General features: G+C 43.3%; 1 protein-coding gene across 1 annotated transcript in view; it reads right to left on the bottom strand.

Moving 5' to 3' along the window:
- Window positions 1–2,898: 2,898 nt before the first annotated feature.
- The window catches only part of rfwd3 (ring finger and WD repeat domain 3), a 36,577-nt gene continuing 17,857 nt past the window's right edge, over window positions 2,899–21,618 (bottom strand). The window contains exons 8-13 of the mRNA XM_072547751.1: window positions 12,787–13,015; window positions 12,036–12,186; window positions 10,126–10,302; window positions 7,883–8,097; window positions 6,929–7,146; window positions 2,899–4,216 (exon numbers count right to left, since the gene is read on the bottom strand). Of these exons, the coding sequence (XP_072403852.1) occupies window positions 4,073–4,216; window positions 6,929–7,146; window positions 7,883–8,097; window positions 10,126–10,302; window positions 12,036–12,186; window positions 12,787–13,015 (1,134 nt within the window). The 3' untranslated portion in view covers window positions 2,899–4,072. The remainder of the gene's footprint in view (window positions 4,217–6,928; window positions 7,147–7,882; window positions 8,098–10,125; window positions 10,303–12,035; window positions 12,187–12,786; window positions 13,016–21,618) is intronic.

Genomic DNA, 21,618 nt, shown 5'->3' with positions numbered 1-21,618 from the left:
CATCATTGTCAGGTCAATAAATGTCACAGGTTTGAGTTGGCATGAGAAGCCTGCTTAAATATACATCACTAACATTGCCTGGTTACAGACATTCTAGACGTCCTGAAAGATAACTTGTTCCTTAGGGATGCTTAATTTGATGATCCAGCTACTTGATGGAATAAATTATTTTGAGGAAGATTGGACTCGAAGAGTTTAGAGATGCTAAAGATGAAGAATCAAAGATAGAGTGGGTGAGCAAAGGCAGCTGATACAATAGAATATGTTGTTCTTATTCTCTCTCCTTTATGTAGAGAGGTAGTTTTTACCAACCAATAATCCACAACCTCAGGACACTATTCTGGAGACAAGAGTTTGAATCTATCACGAGGTATGATGAAAGAAAAGTCATTGATGAAGCAGCTGAAGATAGTTTGGCACTACTCTGAAGAACCCCTGTAGAGATGACTGACCTGTAATAACCACAACTATCATAAAATGCCAGCTATGACTCAAAACAGTGGAGTTTGCTCCCGACCTCCAATTATTCCAGTTTTGCTAGGGCTCCTTGATGCCATACTTGGTTGAATGCAGCCTTGATATCAAGGTCTGTCACTCTCCTCTCACCTCTGGCATTCAGCTCTTTTGTCCATGTGTGAACCAAAGCTGAGTAGCCCTGGCAGAACCCAAATTAGATGTCACTAAGCCAGTTATTGCTGAGAGGGTACCACTGGACAGCACTGTTGATGACACCTTTCATCAATTTACTAATGATCAAGAGTAGACTGGTGGGGCAGAAATTGGCCAGATTGGATATGTCCTGGTTTTTGCGTACAGGACATGCCTGGGCAATTTTTCACATTGTCAGGTAGATGCCAGTGTTGTAACTGCACTAGAACAGTGTGGCGAGGAGTGCAGCAAGTTCTGGAGCATATCTTCAGTCGTCTTGCCAGAATATTGTCAGGGCCCATAGTCTGTGCAGCATCCAGTGCAACCAACCATTTCTTCATATCATGTGAAGGCTGACATCAGTGATGCTCGAGACCATGGAGGAAGCTAGATCATCCAATAAGCATGCCTGGCTGAAAATTGTTGCAAATGCTTCAGCCTGATCTTTTCCACTGATATGTTGGGCTCTTCAGTCATTGAGGATGAGGATATCCGTGCAGCCCTCTCCTCCAGTGATTTGTTAATTGTCCCACCTGCTACATGAATAGCAAATGTGGTAGGACTGCAGAGCTTAGATCTGATCCATTGGTTGTGGGATCATTTAGCTTTGACTATCACTTGTGCTTATGCTGTTTTGCATGCAAATAGTCCTGTTTGGTAGCTTCACAAGTTGACACCTCATTTTTAACTATGCCTGGTGCTGCTCCTGGCCTGCCTCCTACACTCTCCATTGAACCAGGGTTGATCCCCTGGCTTATCAACAATGATTGAGTGGGGGGATATGCTGGGCAATGAGGGTACCGATTGCATTGGAGTACTATTCTGCTGTTGATGGTCCATAGCGCCCAGTCTTTGAGTTGCTAAATTCAAACTCTATTCCATTTAGCACACTGATAGTGCCACACAACACAACGGAGGGTATTCTCAATGTGAAAGTGGGACTTCATCTCCAAAAAGGCCTTATCGATACTGTCATGGGCAGATGCATCTTCAGCAGGCAGATTGGTAAGGATGAGGTAACGTTTCTGTTTCCCTCTTGTTTGCTTCCATCACTGCATGCTGCAGATCCAATTTAGCAGCTATGTCCTTACGGACTCAACCAGCTCAATAAGTAATGCCAAGCCACTCTTGGTGGTGGATATTGAAGACCCCACAGACTATATTTTGCTCCCTTGCCACCCTCAGCACTTCTTTCAATTGTCACATGACACCAAATTTAGTCCAATTCGTTTATTTGAAATCACAAGCTTTCAGAGTACTGCTCCTTCATCAGGTGAAGTGTGGACAGTAACCTGGTGTCATGTGGCTTAAGACTTTGTCCACCCCAGTCCACCCCTGGCACCTCCACATCATTCAGATGGTGGACCACTGATTCATCAGGGTTGACAGGGCTGTTGGTGCTTCTGATGCACAGGTCAATGCCAGATTTCTGGCTTCACTTCTTTGCTGGGACTTAAAAGTGATTGATACAACTGAGTGGCTTGTGGTGTCATTTCAGAGGGCTGTTGAGAGTCAACTACAATGCTGTGGCTCTCAAGTCACATGTAGGCCAAACAAGGTGAGGATGGCTGATTTCTTCTCTGAAGGTCATTAGTGAGTAAGATGGATTTTACCAACAATCAACAATGGTTTCATGGTCATCAGTAATTCCAGATATTTTTTAGTGAATACGATTCCATCATCAGTGTGACAGGATTCAAACTCAGGAGCCCAGAACATTAACTGAGTTTGTAGATTAATAATCTAGCAATAAGACCACTTACTTGGCCACCACCTCTCCTCAAGTAAACCAGGGCCAGCTGAAAATAAGATTGCTTGGCTAAACTAAAGTGATGTTCCACCTCCTTTGTCAAAACCTTATTCTCTTCACTTGTTGCCAAATATCAGAAATCTTGAGTGCCTTGCCAAAGTGGCCATTATTAGTGTCAGCCTCAGTCGGACTAACAGACAAGCCAATCAAGAAATAAATATTAAATGAACTTTGCCATAATGAAAAACAAAATCTGCACAGAAAATCGTTAAGCAAGTTTTCAATATTGTAAAGGTAACAGATTTTTGGCTGCAACAGATGCCTGCAAAACTTCAACCCCAGCACACGTGGCACTCAGTGAAAAATGATAAAAGCCCAGTTGAAAACCTGGATGGGTCATGGATCTTGCTGATATGACTGGCTGTTCCTGTAATATTGTATATTACACAATATACAGAAATGCTGTTAATGTTCAGTTGTCTAATAAGAACCAGTTGGTGTGCAAGAGGAGAAAATAATAAGACTTTTTTTATTTCAAAGTAATCGTAATAAAATTACTGCTGTACATTATGAAAATTTGAACTGCACACAAGTAGCACATATACTTTCCATTCAGGTAGACAGTCACAATTCCAGGCAATATCTTACAAAAACTCTCACCAGCAACCCACTGGGCAATGTTTTCTGCAATAAATTAGACTAGCAGGTTTCAGCCCTCAAGTCTCAACCTTTTTGGATGTACAAACTCAGTCATTGACCCCTCCATCAACCACAGAATTATTCAATGTCATGTTCATTTCAATATTGCAAGGCAAGGAAAGTGTTTGTTTATGTGGACCTCATGACCAATGGGAATGAACCCAAAATCAAGCAATCCCGTTAAAAAAAAAGAAGAGGGGTTAAGGCAATACACAGTACACTGCCTACGACCTCAATGCTCCTCTGCAAATTTGTTATGGTTCACTGGCTGGAACTCTCGATTCCATCATCAAACAGCCACATACAGGGGGATTCAAAGCAAAAGGTGGCCTTCAGTGGCAGTGCAATGGGCCAGCCCACAGCAGTAATAACACAAAGTCCCAATGAATCATTGCTGGTATTCTGAACTTGCTTAACGTATCACAAAAATTAGTAAAGGGGAGATGAGAAGGTCACCTCTCCCTACTCCCAAACAGTGGGAGGAGGAAAACAATATACACGAGGGTGGAGGGGTCACTGCAAATCACTTAGTGATTTCCAGTAATTGTCAACAGATAGGCTATATAAAAAAGGGGGGCATATGCTAGGCGTAAATCTATAAGAGGAAAAATGGCCACAAAATACCCAGGCATAGGATTTTATTTGAAGACGGTCTCCCTGGAAATGTCACAAATATGAGAACAGTGAGCATTCAACAGAAATGAGCAAACCTTTGTAAATAATTACATTTAAATAAAGGCCAAAGTTTACAATAGTAGGGGAAGTTGGTGGATTACCAGGAGACAACTCAAGTAGGTCAGCCACGTAAATCAAGCCCGAATGGAGGATAACTTAGCTTGTTTAACTGGGCTTGTTTAAAACAGAAAGTGTTTCATTTCCTAGCCAGATTCTGTACAGTAGTCAACTTATAATAGCAGCACCAGAATTGGGCCACCCATTTCCAGTCTGAGTCTATGATAGTAAGCACGAGTCCCATCAGGCCCACTTGTAGATCTTAACCATTTTTTCTGTCAGAGTCCCCAAGAAATTCATGTGATTCACTTCAAAGGGACAGATGTCTAGGACAGGCTGGTCAGCCTGAAGCTTCTGGATGAGTGATCCGTTCCCTGCATTCCACACCTGCCACAAGAAAGTATAAAGTGTTACCCATCAGATACCTTCCAGATGGTGTTGACAGAATTTTAATAGTCAAATGAACAGTGTTTGTCGCTTCATCTACTGCAACATCCCACCCAATCCCAACAGTCCAGCCCTGATACTTACATGTTTGTGGTTCTAAGGAGGCAAATAGCTAAACGACAAAAAAAAACACATAAATACCAAGAATCATAGAATCCCTACAGTGTGGAAACAGGCTATTTGGACCATAAAGTCCACACCAACGCTCCAAAGAGTAACCCACCTAGACCCATTCCCCAATCCTATTACTCTACATTTCCTCTGACTAATGCACCTAACCTACACATCCCTGAACACAATGGGCAATTTAGCATGGCCAATTCACCTAACCTGCACATCTTTGGATTGTGGGAGGAAACCAGAGCACCCGGAGGAAACCCACGCAGACACGGGGAGAAAGTGCAAACTCCAGACAGACATGAGACTGGACTGGAATTGATCCCTGGTCCCTGATGCTATGAGGCAGCAACGCTAACCACTGAGCCCACAAACTATTGTCAAGTTATATCCTGGAAACAACAGCAGGTTCATCACATAATCCAATAAAGATACGTAAACCAAAAAAAAACACCGTTTCCTTTCATCAATGTCAAGAAACTCATTGTGCGTTTCCTGAGAGAGATACTATTCACATAACATATACTTAAACCGCTAATACCCCACCTTCCACACTTAAAGCTAACCCTGTCCATCCACACTGCATCATTCTCATCCCTCTTCCACTGTGCATGCACACATTGGTTTTCTATCAACACCTTGACTCACTTCACATATACACAACATTGCTCGGTTACAGGTTGCTTTTGCATATAAAGGTCATTCTCAGGTAACCTCAGCAAAAGAAAAAAATCAAACGGGAAGGGCTTCCTCAATTGCATAATGTGACAAATGGAATGGAAATAAAATGGAAGCACTATTCCCTGAAATGAAGTCTGCAACAAGTTCAAATATCAACATATGCAAAACAAATGGCTTTGACTACTCATTTATATTTTAAGTTGAGTTCAACTCTAGGAGTCTTAAACCTCAAATTTTCATTGGAGGGTGAGGGTGCAATCCACACTGTGTGCCCATTATGAAGACATTCATTTCACAGCCTCACACTTCCCAGACCCTGCCTCACGAATTGCGCACAACAGAAACCTCAATTACTGCTGAGAGCACTTACTGCCACCATGTGGATTAACTCAGTATCACAAGCATGAAACCAGAAAATAACCTAAGTGTCACAGACAGAAACAAACATCCATTACATGGAGAGCCACTCAGCATCTAAGCAAGGGCGTCCACTCCAGTTGCAGCTTCACTGCAGAATCTGTGATCATCAAATACATGTATTCATACAAAACACCATTAGCTTCCACTATCTGCAGTGCAATTGAAGACATTACAGAATCTTACAAAAGCCACACCATACCATTGAAAATACAGACTCTCATAATCACTTGTGTGAAAGAGAGATAGCCTGTAGTTATCATAGCAGGAAATTGGTTTAGTGTATGGCCAATGACTGTCAATTAGTTGGAGGTCCATTTCACTGCAACCATTGTTTGATAACAGAATCTGCCCCTACTCCAAGTAGCAGCATGACTGCAGATAACAAACAGCACAAGAGCGACTGGATCAATTTTGCCGTAGTACAGCAATGGATGGTGCACCCAAATGCCCTTTAACTTCAGATAATTTTTAGCAGTGAGTTCAAGTGGACTCTGAATGTTTTCACTCTGATTTTGCTGAGCTAGAGGTCTGCAAATGTAGGAAAATCCTATGGCTGATCCTGTGGCTCAGTTGGAAAGTTGATCTGGGAAGGCTTTAAACTTTAATGTGTTTCTACTCCGACGTGCCTGTTATACAGACTCCTTACCCCCAGAAAGCAACCCTACTTCACAAACATCAGGGAAGAAGAGGGTGGCTGATGTGTTCACAGAGGTTTTGGCAGGGGACTGATATCTGTGTTTTGGGGTGGGTGCATGTGGGATGAGGAAAGAGAGGCTGATTAAAATGTGTGCACATGAGTGAGGGTGGTGGAAAAATAGCGACTCAGGGAGTTCATAGAATAATAGTGATAAAAGTGTTTCAAAAACACTTTTTCATCGAAATTTTGATCTATCATTACATAAACTTTAATGACTCTTCAATATGTTACAATGCTGCTTTATTACTGTTTTGATTTTTCCTGGTGTTTGGGTCATGAAAATTTTCAGGTGTTAAAACGGGCCACTTTGGAAGATCGCTTGAGAAAAACAGTTGAAACAGATTACAGCCACCCTTTGTTTGGATATTAAATGAATGCTGTGGAACTGAGAAATCTGGAATAAAAATATAAAATGTCAGAAATACTCAGATCTGGAAGAATGTGTGGAGGAAGTTGATGTTCACATTTCTAGTCAATGACCTGTTAGCAACATTGTACTGTGGTGTGTTCTCTGTACACAATGCTGTTCTTTTGGAACCAATGTACTTCAATCACCATTTGGCCAATGTTTTTATGTTGACTGTAACAAAACATATTATCACATTTGTCCCCATTAATCTATCTCGTAGTTACACTCCAATCTTGAGGACAGAACATCAAGGAACAAAGTTTGAAAACTGCTATCCAGGCAGCAGCTAATAACAGATTAGCGGGCAAAAAAGGATGCCATCACTTACCATAGCACTGTTGGATGCCTCGTCCCCAGCACACACTAAGACACTGCCGTCCTTCTCAGGACTTGCAAAAATGGCATTTTTAGTAAGCAGCTTACATGTAGGGCCTGCATTGAATGTCTGGACTGGGTAACATGTACAAATCAGGTTCTCCAGCGAGTCTGGAGAGGGACTGCTTGATAGTTCCATCATAACACACCGTAGGGAATTATGGGTTTTGCCTGTTTCAAAAGAGAAAAAAAAAAATCAACCATATTTGTTTTTTTCTAATTCATTGATGGAACGTAGGTGCCGCTGGTCAGCCCAGCATTTGCTGCCTGTTTCGAATCGTGCAGAGATCAGTTAAAGTCAACCACATTACTGAGCGGAGCCACATGCAAGTCAAACCAAGTATGGCAGACTTCCTTCTTTGAAAGGCATTAGTGAACCAGCGGGTTTGTACAACAATCAACAATGGTTACATAGTTGCAAGTAGGCTAGCTTTTTATTAAATTCAAACTTCACAATCTGTGACAATGAGATTTGAACCAATGCCCCCAAAACATTAGCCTGAGGTTCTGGATTACTGATCCAGTGACATAACCACTCTGCCATCAGCTCCCCCTCAAGACAAGCAACAACTCACAAATTTGTTTGTACAAAATTCTCTCCTGCTTAGAGGATGTTTACTCAGATCTTGTTCCGCAAGTACCAGCAGCTCTGAGAGACTGATAGTGAGTAATGTTTTAATGTTGTTGCTGCAGCATACAAAACCACGGCATCATGGATCCTTCACAACTGGAGGCTGATGCTGCCTTCATCTAGATGGAATACTGAACATTACCAGCAGTACACAACGCTGGATGTTTCAATCCTCATTTCAGGGCACTGAAGTCAAATCATTTACCAACCAAACCAAAAATGTCTAAAAGATACTGCAATGGCAGACCCTCCCCTCCCAAATACTGCTCCACGTACTTGGCCTGTAAGTAACGAGACAGTGTCGCATTGTGGGTTCAATCTGTATATCTGTGCAGCTTCCAGCTTCCAGGGGCAGCAAGTGCGCTTTGTAAGTGTTTGTGGATTTCTGCTCCCAGAAGCAGCCGCCTTCCAGAGTGCCAGCCACCAGACCACCACATGGAAATGCTGCAGAAGCCATACGTGGGAGGTAGGACAGTGAAGTCACAGGACATCTATACAGTAAAACATACAATGGGGACAATATTATTAGCTGCAATTGCTGAAGGTTGGAGAGGGGCAGGAGAAGAGATACAGAGTGCACAAAAGAGAGAGTGTGCATTATAGAGAGAGAGAGGGAGCAAGCAGGTAAGAGAGAGAGCGCGCGTCAGACACACACACACACACACAAAATACCTAAAATTGCATTAAGAAAAGGCACTAGCAAATTTGAGAATTACAACCTGGAGCTCAAGATTGTGCAGCTGGTGACACCTCCTGCATAAAGACGTCGAGATGATGAGAAGAATCTTTGACACACTATGTGCCACATGATTGGCATTCAATTTGGTTGAATGCCCTATTGTACCTTAATTTATAGTTTAAGTTACTTTACTTATTGTAACATCAATTGCTTGAACTTACATTTAACTTAAACTTTACAATTGTGCAATTAGCTTTAAAAAACTGGTGATAAATGCAAAGTACAAATTGAATGCATTTACTCACAAATCAACTCCCTTTCCAAAGTCAATAAATTCTTTACTTCCCTGTGCTAGTTTACACATTTATCTTTTCAAAATGACTACAAATGAAACACAGTCCCTATCAGCAACTTCTCAGTAACTAATTAACGAATGACTTTCCTCGAACATCACTCAGACATTTTTCTATTCTTCTGAAGTTCAGTGTCTCTCATGTTTCTGATGCTGATGACAGTTTCTGGGTCCTTCCCTTTTATATGCTAATGCAGCAGACTCCTTTCAGGTTGAGGTGATGAAAAAATGTTCCAGTTTGCCAAATTCCAAGAAAGCTGAACACATTTTACAGTATCTGACCAAAGAGAAGGAGGCAGAGGCGAGCACACAACTTTGGCAGAATTGCCATCTTCCACATTATCAATGATATCCTGCACTGTGTGCATGGTTTTTGCAGGCTGCAAGTCTGTCTGAAAGGTGGCACAATCAGAAGAGTTTTGACTCCCACAATAATACACTTGTGTGACCATACATTGCATATCATCCAGGACAATGCTTTGAATGCTAACAGCAGTCACACTACTTGCATTCTGCAGTACACTGCTATACCATCTGCATTTAGGCCATGAAGACAAATTAGAAGGTGGTAATTGGATGGACAAGGATTATCCTTTGACAACACGATTCATGACATTTTTCACCGAGAGGATGGTAGGAATGCACTTTGTGGGAGGGTTGAAGAGGTAGGAAACATCACATTGCATTCAAAGGTAAGTGGAAGAGCACTTAATATTAAAGGCTGTCAGCCATTTTATGACAATATTCTGGAAAGTGGGATCAGTGCAGAATGTGTCAAAGGACCTCTTTTGTGCCATATGATTTTATGACAACTACAGGGTGTGGGGGAACAGAAAAAGGGTAAGCAGACAAAGGGAATGTTAACATTAGATCAGGAAAAAAAGAGAAGTTAAATAGGTGATTATGGAGACTGTGAGTAGTTGAAAATGGGTTAACTGTGCTGAAAGCAGCCCATTTCAGACAGGAGCTGGGGTAGTAATAGAAAGTGGGGGGGGGGGGTCACCCGTTAAAGTCACTGTTGAGTCTTGAAGACCATGAGATGCTGCCAGACCTGCTGAGTTTCTCCAACAATTTGTTATTATTTGTTTCAGATCTCCAGCAGCCACAGTTCTGTTTTATTTCTGTCAATCAGGTGACTTCAGCTTGAAAAGTTACTCAATGGAACAGGTGGCCTTCTTTCTTTTCGACCTCCTATTCCCTGATTCAATCACTGTACTTCTGTAAAGAATCTGAAATCTTCTCAGTGAAGGTTTTAGTCACAACTGATAAGGCAGAGTTACAATTTGAGCATTACAAATTCCAAATGCATTACTATCTAAGGTTTCCGACCTGGACCGTTAAGACAAGTGCTGCAACATATCCCTTAGGTGATCCAGACCATGTGGAGCCAGTAAGAGTATAACAAGCAAGCAAGCCATGCAGAAGGGACAAAGAGTGACTGAGCATACAAGCAAAAGTATAATTTCACTGTGCATTAAAAAGACATACCTAGAGCCCTGTGATGGCAGCTCCTGGACGTGGGTTGTCGTATCCCTCATGTCATATATCAAAATGGAACCATTTATCAACCCAGCATAGATGTAGTTTGTGTCATCTGAACACCAGCAGCAGCTCCAGACAGGACGACCAGTGTTGTAAGTCTGAACCACAGTGTTGGCCATCAGGCTATAGAGACAAAATTAACAGGGTCATTGCAAGCACAGGATGATGCACGGTCAATATCTTGTGACACTTTGCCACAGGCAAGAAAACAATTTTGACAAAACCTTGCTGCAGTTTTGGACAGCTCCCAGGGAGTGGCAAGATGACTGTTTTTAGGAGGTTCATGGCTGTAAACCCTGCCTAAATTCAATCTGGGCATGATGAAGGCACAAGAGGTCAGCCTGAGGTTCCCTCAGCTGCTGGTTCTTTTTGGGATGCAAGAGATACAAATCAGACCATCCCCAGTTAAATCGTGCTGGCGGGTCATCTTCCAATTATCTCTTTCTTCTACAACTTCTTGCTCGGCCATTTTAGAGGATATTTGGGAATGTGGGAGTCTAAAAGTAGAGGACATAGGTTTAAAGGTGAGAGGGGAAAGATTTAAATGGCACCTGAGGGGGAACATTTTCACATAGAGAGTGGTGTGTGTATACTTCGAGTTGCCAGAGAAAGTGAAGGAGGTGGTACAATTACAATATTTAGAAGGCATCTGGATGGGTATATGAATAAGAAGGGTTTAGGGGGATATAGGCCAAATGCTGGCAAATGGGACTGGGTCAGATTGGAGTGTCTGGTCGGCAGGATGACTTGGACTAAAGGGTCTGTTTCCGTGTTGAATAACTATGACTGTGTAGAATGGAATAAGAGTTATCATTTGCAAGCCAAAGCAGAGAGGTAAGGTTCATTAAATGAAGTACGATAATAAACTAGTTGGATTGTCAACCTGACAATCGACATCATTTTTGTGGTGGCCACATATTACTGGATATATTGAATAATGTTTTACACCTTGCTATAATGCAATTCAAGCTCACAACAGCTGGAAATGTAAATCCAGATCTAGAATCACTTATCGTAGAATCCCTACAGTGAAGGAGTAGGTCATTCGGCCCATCAGATCCACACTGATTTATCTGAACAGCACTGCACCCAGACCTCTCCCCACCCCCCTTACCAAATCCCTGTAACCCTGCATTTCCTGTGGCTAATCCACCTAACCTACACATCCCTGGACACTATGGGCAATTTAGCATGTCTAATCTACTGAACATCTTTGGACTGTGGGAAAGAAACCAGAGCACTCGAAGAAAACCCACAAAGACACATGGAGGTTGTGCAAACTCCACAGAGACAGTCACCCAAGGCTGGAATTGGTGCTATGAGGCAGCAGTGCTAACCACCAAGCCACGTGCCCCTGTCCTACTGAGCTCAGAATTCATATATCAAACAGGAACCAGTCAGATAGCAAACTAATGGTCTTGGTAAAGAACTGCATAAGCATGTGATTGAAAAATGAAGGCTGCCCTTTGAACCACACAAATGCAAACAGCCAACACCTTCAAGACAAGAGGTCATCTGCAGTTACTTCTGCCCAAATAGCAGTGATGGATGGCTCCTGGAAGATCTAACTGCCAATTTTGTTGTTGATGAAAACAGGAGGTCCAAAACAACTGACTTAGCCATACCCCAAAGGCTACTGAAAATCAAGCAAATACTTCAAAACGAGGAAATGCACAAAAAAAACAAAGAAACACAGACTAGCATACAGAGACATGAGAAACTTGCACCTTTTCCCTCAGTGCCTAAAAACAGAAGTTCTTAGATACTGCCCAAGATAGTATCTTATTCACTTATCTAGATGACAAGAAAGAAAACTATCAAAGGCTTTGATCCCTTCCAGCTTGATACTGATTTACCTGGTTAATTTGACAGTGTTGTCCAGAGATGCAGAAAGGAGGACACTGTCAGGGCGGTCACTGAATGCCAGACCTCGGATCTGTTTAGAATGGATGGGGATGTATTGAGTGCTGCGGAAGTTCATCCCACTTATCTTCTTCACACCACATCCTGCATAGCAAATAAAAGAGGGAAGCCAGAATGGCAAAAGTTGCACTATTAGGAATTGTCTTAATTGCAATGCAACAGGAGAGTCTCAGGAAAATTGGTCACCCAACACTATTTGGCCTCTCCACCAGCAGCCCTGCCATTAAAGCAGATAGCCTGATCTAGAAAAAGTATGTGGGAAGTACTCAAACAATCATGTTCTCAACAAATGCTGCTGAGTTAAAAGGACATCTCTTTAGTGCTCAAAACCTTTACAAACTGGGTGGACAAATTCAATTAAAATCTTTAGCAATAAGGCTGGTCAATGCATCAATATCATACAATAACACTTCTCAAACTGCAAGTTTTATAAAGTAGACTGGAATCACAGAACTGAGGGAAGAAAGGAAGAAGAGGAATGAGTTCACAGCAGAGAAGAGATTAATGCAGAACAAGGGGACTGCTAGAGGAACTAATTTTTAAGTTAGGGGAAAATGAATGACTAAAACTTAAAGCAAGACATTTTCAAAGAGAAAATAAACTTTTTGAGAACTGTGATGTAGATGATGATCAACATTTAATTAGGAAGTAGTCGACAGCGAGATAAACACTTTGAAGGCTTACCAGGTAGGAGAGTTGTCTGAGGAGAAGGTTGAGACACAACAAGACAGGTCATCAAGGAGGAGTATGCCATGACTCGACAGTTCCCACTCTGTGAAACAATGATACCTTTCTCAAACTGGTACTTGGACTGACTTTGACTGGAAATGATATTGCCTGTTAGGGAATTACTGGAACTAGCAGAACCTTGAGAAGCACTTGGACCATGTTTAGCAATCAGACATCTCAGCTCCTGTAACAGCAGCAGAAAAAAACCATCAATGCCATGCTCACAAAACAAGGAAAGTTTAGTTATATAGACATGTGCACAGCCCAACATAGTCAGACAAACACTCCAGTCGACAGTATATTCAAAGTATATTCAACCTATATGTATATGTATATAGGAATTATTAGACAGCTACCTATACATCCAATAGGGAGCTCGTTACACACAGCTATCTTCTGCTCTGTTTAAAGTAAAATGCCGCAGATGCTGGAAAAAAAATGAAAACTGAAAATGCCCGAGAAACCCAGCAGATCTAGTAGTGAAGATAGTGAAGAGGACTCATTGAAACATGGTGACTCTCTCCTCTTCACAGATGCTGCCACATTTGCTGAGCTGCTCTTTGACTTTGTTATTTCTTATTTCATGCTCAGATTCATCTGAAATGTTGTGTCTCTGTTCTACAGCTCACTCACTGTTTAACAAATTCTCAACAGCTGCCTCAATTGTTACTTTCAAGCTTCATCTCCACTTATCTATCCTTCAAAAATACTGCATGCCAGATATAGCTACATGCAGCAGATATCAACACATGGAGCTGTACACAAACAGAGGTAATTCAATGTAGAACGACAAACATCAGGCATTAAACATTATGCTGAATTTAATCCATCTTCCTAACTCTTTTTTGTTCAGACTTAGTTGTTTGACCATGAGCAGAGCTCAGGATTTGGACCATGACTGTAATGAGTGTCAATAAACATTTGATTGAAAGCAACATCGGGATCACTCATCAACTCAGCAACTACAGAACATTTACACAGCTTTAACAATGTGGATCAAATCTATAGATTTGAAATCACCTTAAATCAGCAGACTGATCAACAACGCAAATGATGCTGAGCATAATATTAGTGTTTTAGGGTTCAGGTGTTTGCTTTGGATAATCTCAGATACGAGGGATGATGGAATTTCGTTTGAAACAAATGGATTGGATTGGTTTGAATACTATCTACTGAATGGGTGAGGTTGGCAGGAATGACACATCCACAGAACAGCATTCAGCATTTCTACAGAATGTAATTCAAATTTTGGAAAGTTTCTCTGTCCACAATCAGACACTATACTATTAAACAGCCCAACAAAATTGAAGTACCTCTGGTCAAAAGCTCAAAGAACTTCCAGAGAGGATAATATTTCCAGTTCTGGAGAGTAAACTGCTGGTTCGCTATGAACATAGTCTCAAAGATCTGGCCATTATAATGAGGCTGCTTGCAACAGTCACTGTATGAAACAGACAGAAACTTCTGGCGTTTGTGCACATGTAGCTAAAACACAGAAATTTAAACTGACGCGGTCAGTGCTATTCTGGCCCTCTGACGGATATACCAGTACAATATTCACAGATAAGTCTAATAAGGAGCAGCTTCAGCTCCAAATGTAATGACAATCATGATGCATCTGTGCACTTCTGTTGTCAGACTGAATAACATTAAATTTTAAACAAAAACAGGAGAACCTCAGTAGGCCTGGCAGCATCTGCGGCGAGAAAGCAGAGTCAATGTTTCAGGTTCAGTGACCCTTCCTCAAAGAATTTCTGTTTTTATTTCAGATTTCCAGCATTCACAACTCTTTTTTTTGTTAACTTAAAATTTAACTTTGTTCAAAGAGCAAGGGAACCACAGAACGAGATAATCAATCCGTAAGTTTCTTTGCAAATTAGAGCTTGATGGTTATGGAATACCCTGGTTACTCTACAGGAGCAGTGCAAAGTTAAGACTTGTAGACTATTTAATAATCACCAGAGCACGAACAAAGAACAAAGAAAATTTACAGCCCAGGAACAGGCCCTTTGGCCCTCCAAGCCTGAGCCGATCCAAATCCACTGTCTAAACCTATTGCCCAGTTCCTAAGCATCTGTATTCCTCTGCTCCCCACCTACTCATGCATCTATCCAGATGTACCTTAAATGAATCCACCATGCCTGCCTCTACTAGCTCTGCTGGCAATGCGTTCCAAGCACTTACCACCCTCTGTCTAAAGTACTGCCACGTGTATCCCCCTTAACTTTCCACCTTGAAAGCTTGACCTCTCATTATTGAATCCCTCACCCTGGGAAAAAGCTTATCTCTATGTACCCTGTCTATACCCTTCATGATTTTGTAGGTCTCAATCAGGTCCCCCCCCCTCAATCTCCTCTTTTATAATGGAAACAATCCTAACCTACTCAACCTCTCTTCATAGCTAAAACATTCCATATCAGACAACGTCCTCGTAAACCTTCTCTGCATCCTCTCCACATCCTTTTGGTAATGTGGCGACCAGAACTGTACACAATATTCTAAATGCAGTCGAAACAAAGTCTTGTACAATTTTAACGTGACATGCCAGCGCTTATACTCAATACCCCGTCCGATGAAGGCAAGCATACCATGCGCTTTCTTGACCACTCTATCCACCTGTGCAGCTACCTTCAGGGTGCAATGTACCTGAACTCCCAGACCTCTCTGCTCATCGACTTTTCCCAAGGCTCTTCCGTTTACAGTACAGTTCACTCTGGAATTAGACTTCCCAAAATGCATCATCGCACATTTACCTGGATTGAACTCCATCTGCCACTTCTCCGACCAACTCTCCAGTCTATCTATATTCTCCTGTATTCTTTGACAGTCCCCTATGCTTTCTGCTATTCCATCAATCTTCGTGTCATCTGCAAACTTACTGATCAGACCAACAATGCCCTCTTCCAGATCATTGATGTAAAATACAAACAACAGTGGCCCCAGCACTGATCCCTGTGGAACATCACTGGTGTTCCACAGGGATCTCCATTTCGAGAATGGAGATCAGGGGTTTCTCCATTTCAAGAAACTCTCCAACTACTATTCTCTGTCTCCTGTTGCTCAACCAGTTTTTTATTCACCCAGCTAGAATATCCTGCACATCATGTGACTTCACTTTCTCCATTAATTTACCATGGGGAACCTTATCAAACGCCTTACTAAAGTCTATGTATGTGACATCTACAGCCATTCCTTCAATCTATCAACTTAGTCACAATGAATTTGCAAAGGAATTTACAGACTTCTTGTAACTGTATCTGGGCTGTCCTAATCTTGCAAATACTTTAACATTTAATGCAAAAAGTTGTGGTGGCCTAGTTACTTATCTCCTGCTTTGAACAAAGTTTTAAGCAACTGACTCAGTCATTTTTGTCACATTCAGATTAAACTCTCAACTTGTGCAGTCACTAACTGCAACACTTCACCTGCTGGTATGGCCAGTAACCAAAGCTTTGTTTAAACCCACTGATTTGTGTGAACTTGAACTTTTTACATACCCTTGTTACTGTTAAAAAGAAATTAAATTGTTAAACCTTATTTAATTCCTCTTCATCTGAGTTCTAAAGGATCCTCCCTTCATTCTGAGGCTGTGACCTCAGGTCAAAGTCTCTGACTAGCGGAAACATCATTGCCACTTCCAGTCTTCTATAAGTTTCAATGAGATCTCTCCTCATCCTTGTAAACTCCATGGAATACAGATCTAGAGTCCTCAACTGCACCTTATCTGACAAGCCCTTCATCCCCAGGAATATGCCGTTAACCTCCTCTGGACCCCATCCAAAACCAACACATCCTTTCTTAGATACAGGGCCCAAAACTGGTCACAGTTATCCAACTGCAGTCTGACTGAAGCACTACACTGCCTCAGCAGTACATCTCTGCGCTTGTATTCCAACTCTCTGAAAAGGAATGCAAACATGGCATTTGCCTTCCTAACTGCCAAATGAATCTGCAAGTTAAATATACAAGGAGTCTAAATTCCAAGTTCCTTTGTTCTTCAGATTTCTGAAGCCTTCCCATATTTAGAAAACACTCTACATCTTTATTCTTCCTACCAAAATGTGTAACCTCACACCTTCCCACAATGTATTCCAACTACCACTTCTTTGCCCACTTTCCTAGCCTGTCCAAGTCCTTCTGCAGCCTCTCTACTTCCTCAACACTACCTGATCTTCCACCTACCTTGGGGTTACCTGCAAACTTAGCAACAATGCCTTCAGTTTCTGCATCCAGATCATTAATATATAACACAAACGGACCCCTGAAGAACTCTCGTCACCAGCTGCCATCCAGAAAAAAGATCCCTTTATCTCTAAAGTCTGCTTTCTGCCAGTCAGTCAATCTGCTAACCATGCCAGTAATTTACCTCTAATACCATGATCTCTTATTTTATTTGGAAGCCTCATGCATGGTACTGTGACAAAGGCTTTCTGGAAATCTACATTGATCACATCCACTGACTCTCTATTGTGTAATTTGCTTGTTACCTCCTCAAAGACTTCAGACAGATTTGTTAAGCCTGACCTCCCATTGATGAAGTAGTGCTTACTCCACTATATTTTACCATTCACTTGCAAGTACTCTGCAATCTCCTCCTTAATAATGGACTCTCAAATCTTACCAACAACCAAGACAAGGCTAACTAGCCTAGGACTTCCTATATTCTGCCTCCTTCCCTCTTAAACAGGGGTGTTACATTAGCCATTTTCCAGTACTCTGGGAACTTCACTGACCCCAGTGAACCCAGAAAGATGACCACCAATATCTCCACATTCTCCTCCGCTATTCCCTTCAGAAATCTGGGGTGTAGTCCATCTGGTGATTTATCTACCTTCAGCTTCCCCTTAATGATTGCCTTTACGCTCACCTACACACCTGAAACTTTTTTTTTGTTATTCCCTTGCGGGACATGGGCGTCACTAGCTAACTGTATCTATTCCTTCATGACAAGGGAACCTCGATTATCTGAACGAGATGGGCAGGCACTATTTCGTTCAGATAATCGGTTATTCGGTTAATTGGGGCTCGGAGTTTTCTTTAAAAGTCTGCTCCCCATTCAGGAGACTAGCAGTAGCACACAGTGCTCGAGACCCTGCCCCCAAAACAACCCGCTCCCGTCCAATACCCCCGGCCCCCAACTCTGTCCAACACCTCCCCTGGCCCCCAACACCACCCCTGCCTGCCCGCCGCCCCCGGCCAACATCCCTGCCATCAACCGCCCAACACTGCCCCCGCACCCAAAACTGTCCCCCACTCTCAACACCACCCTCCGCCCCCAACAATCCAAAACCGCCACCTCGCCCCCAACACCAACCCAGCCCCCAACCATCCAACACCACCCCCACCCCTCAACATCAACCCATCGTCCAACCATCCAACACCGTCCCACGCCCCCCCCCCACCAACTGTCCACCAGCTCCTAGCTCCACCCCACAACACTGCCCCATACCCCCCAACTCCGCCCATGCCCAATTATCCACCACCACCTTCCCCGGCCTTACACCCCAACTGCCCCCCACACCCTAACACCACAACTGCCTCCCCACCCATCCAACACCACCCCCATCCCCCCCAACCGTCCAACACCATCCCACGCCCAACTGTGCACCACTCCCCCACCCCCCAACCGTCCAACACCGCCCCACGCCCAAGTGTCCACCTCGCAGCCCCACCCACCCCAACACTCCCCCCAGCCCCACTCACCCCCAACACTCCCCCCAGCCCCCACAACCGTCCAACACCACCCCCGACCCCCACAATCACCCAATACTGTCCCATGCCCCCCAACAGTCCACCACACCCCCGGCCCCACCCTCCAACACGTCCCCCAGCCCCCCACAACTGTTCAACACCACCACTGCCCCCACAACTGTCCAACATCACCCCCCGCCCCCAACAGTCCACCACCCTATGCCCAAGAGTCCAACACCACCCCATGCCCAACTGTCCACCATCCCCTAGGCCCCCCCCCCCCCAACACTGGCCCCCCACACCCCAACCGTCCAACACCACCCTTGCCCGCAACTGACCCCCACCCCCCAACACCGCCCCTGCCCCCGAACTGTCCAACACTGCTCCTGCCTCCCAACACCACACCCCCGCGCCTCCCAACACCGGCCCCCACCCCTGTACCGTCCAACACCACACCCCACCCTCCAACACCACTCCCCGCCCCAACACCACCCCATCCCACAACAGTCCAACAGTGCTCCCTGCCCCCCAACACCACCATCTACCTATCCAACACCGCTCCCCACCCCCCAACACCACCCCCCTGCCCCCAACTGTCCATCACTTCTCCCTGACCCCAACTGTCCAACACTGCTCCCCAAAACCACCCCTGCCCCCAACCCTGTCCACACTGCCACCCCCCCCCCCCTCACCCCAACCCCATCCAACACTGCCCCCAAACCCATCCAACACTGCTCCCCTTTCCCCTCTCCGGTGCAGCTGGACTGGACAACAACAATAAGACTGCTGTGCTGTTGCCGCCTTTGTGGAGTAAGTCTCGAATTTGAGCGCATGCAACTTTTTTCTGCAACGTTTTGACAGGTTCCACCTCTGCCCTGTACAGGACAATGTTGGTCAGATTATCTGGGGAAGTGGGGGGGGTTTGGGTTCACCACTCTGTAGAACTCCAGGGCAAGTGTGGGGAGAGAGGGCGGGAGGTCAGTCATTTGGAGATGGTGCCTGTTTAATCACTGTAAACAAGAGACGCGATCACTGTTGGAAACACGTCTTTGATGTAATGTTTCTATCGGGACCTAGAGATCGCCTTCGGATAATTGGTATTCGGATGATCGCAGTTCCTCTGCGTATCAGGGGAAAAATAAACACTGGATATGTCAGCACTGAATCTGAATCAGGTGGCAGCAATGGCTTTTACCCATCATCCTTTTTACATGTGTACACATGTTCAGGCAATCCATTTTTGAGATGGAAATCTGAAGTCCCAAGGTGACCATAATAGGATCATTAGGCAATTAAGGCTAACCTGAAGCCAGTGTGCAAGGGCCAATTCAGCAAAGTTAGGCATATGCATGGGGAGGCAGCAGCACTGTGCTCATATCACTGACTAATAATCCAGAATCCCACATTAATATTTTGGAGACATAGATTTCGTTTCCATAATGGTAGATGGTGAAATAGGAATTTAAAAGACCTGCAATTAAAAGGAATGGTGACTGTCAATTGATGTAACGGCCCATTTTGTTCATTCATGTCCTTTTGGGAAAGAAATCTGCTATCTTTACTCGGTCTAGCTGACATGCAACTCCAGGCCCTCAGCAACTCTTAACTGCATTCTGGGCAAACCATACTGGCTTAGCCAGTGATGTCCACATCCCATGAACCAATTGTAAAATAAAGCCAACAGTACTGTGCACAGTGGAATTATTTTATGAATAATTTTGGCCAATTTGAAACTCAATCATTATTTCTGACCAATTCATACGAGTCCACAAATAGGAGTACTGACATACAACTTCTGATGCGCTGCAAGAATTATGTGCAATACAATTTAATATTCACTTTGCCAGAGAAAACCTTACCAGATATCATATATCATGACCAAACTGGCTTTCATGAAGGATCACAAATGATATTCAGGAAAGAGAAGAAAGAGTAGGGGTCATGGGGATTTGGCAGCAAATCTAAAAGGTATACAAGTGAAAGTAAACCACAGATGCATTTTTTCCTGTTCAGTTACAGCAAATATGCAGAGCTGGGCTTAGAATGAATCATTACAACACAGGCTTTTGGTTCCCTATAAATCGGTTGCTGGGTTAAAGCAAGTTGCCCTTCAACTCCCAGCAGAATTATCAATAGATCATCACTCAATGGAACTACACCTGAAGATTGGAAAGCACCTAACAAGCAAAAATATCTTGATGATATCAACCTTGGTGTGGAAGAAAATTTGACCAGGATTGACACACAATGTCTGTAGAAGCCATTTTTGTCACAAAGCAATTTTTGCAGTAAAATGTAGACTGCTAATGAAGTGCTGTTAGAGCCTAAGCTGCCTGGCTTTAAATAGGCTTGAATATTTGAAGCAAATTTTCTCAACTCCGTTGTCTGTCAAGCACAAACTGTGCAGACATGACAAATAATTCTGTTGCCTCAATATTTACACTAGAAAAGGAGGATAGTCTGCCACACATCATGAAGCAATTAATACTGGAGCAAGGACAGGACCTGAACTAATGCAAGTAAAACATCGATAATTAGGAAATTAAATTGAACTAAAGAATGTCAAATCCCCAAGACCTGATGGTTTCCATATGTGGGCATTAAAGGAAGAAATTAGAGTATACTGCAGATGTTTTAACTATAATCTTATAGAGTTCCCTAGATACAGGAATTATCGCTCTGGATTGGACAATTTCGAGAAGGCGAATGAGGAAGACCAAGGAATCACAAAGCCGTCAGCCAGACATCTGTGGTGGGGTCTATAATTAAAGATAGGGTAACTGAACTCCCAAAAAATAATCAGGAAGAACCATGACAGATAGGTCATGCCCGACAAAGCTCCATGAGTTTTTTTTGAGGTGGCGACGATGATAATGGACAGGGAAACGTCTGTGAATAAATGTACTTACCAAAGTATTTGGTGAAGTCCCACACGTGTCTACTAACTAAGGCAGAAGCCCATGGAACTGAGGGCAAATTGCTGACATTGCTGGGAAATTGGTTGAATGGCAGATGACAGAAAGTAGAGATAATGGGCAGGTATTCAAATTGGCAGGCTGGTCTCCCACGAGGATCTACAAGACTTCATCAGTTATT

The sequence above is a fragment of the Chiloscyllium punctatum genome, chromosome 26, assembly GCF_047496795.1.
Source record: "Chiloscyllium punctatum isolate Juve2018m chromosome 26, sChiPun1.3, whole genome shotgun sequence".
Classification (NCBI taxonomy): Eukaryota; Metazoa; Chordata; class Chondrichthyes; order Orectolobiformes; family Hemiscylliidae; genus Chiloscyllium; species Chiloscyllium punctatum.
This window is presented reverse-complemented; position numbering and strand designations above follow the sequence as displayed.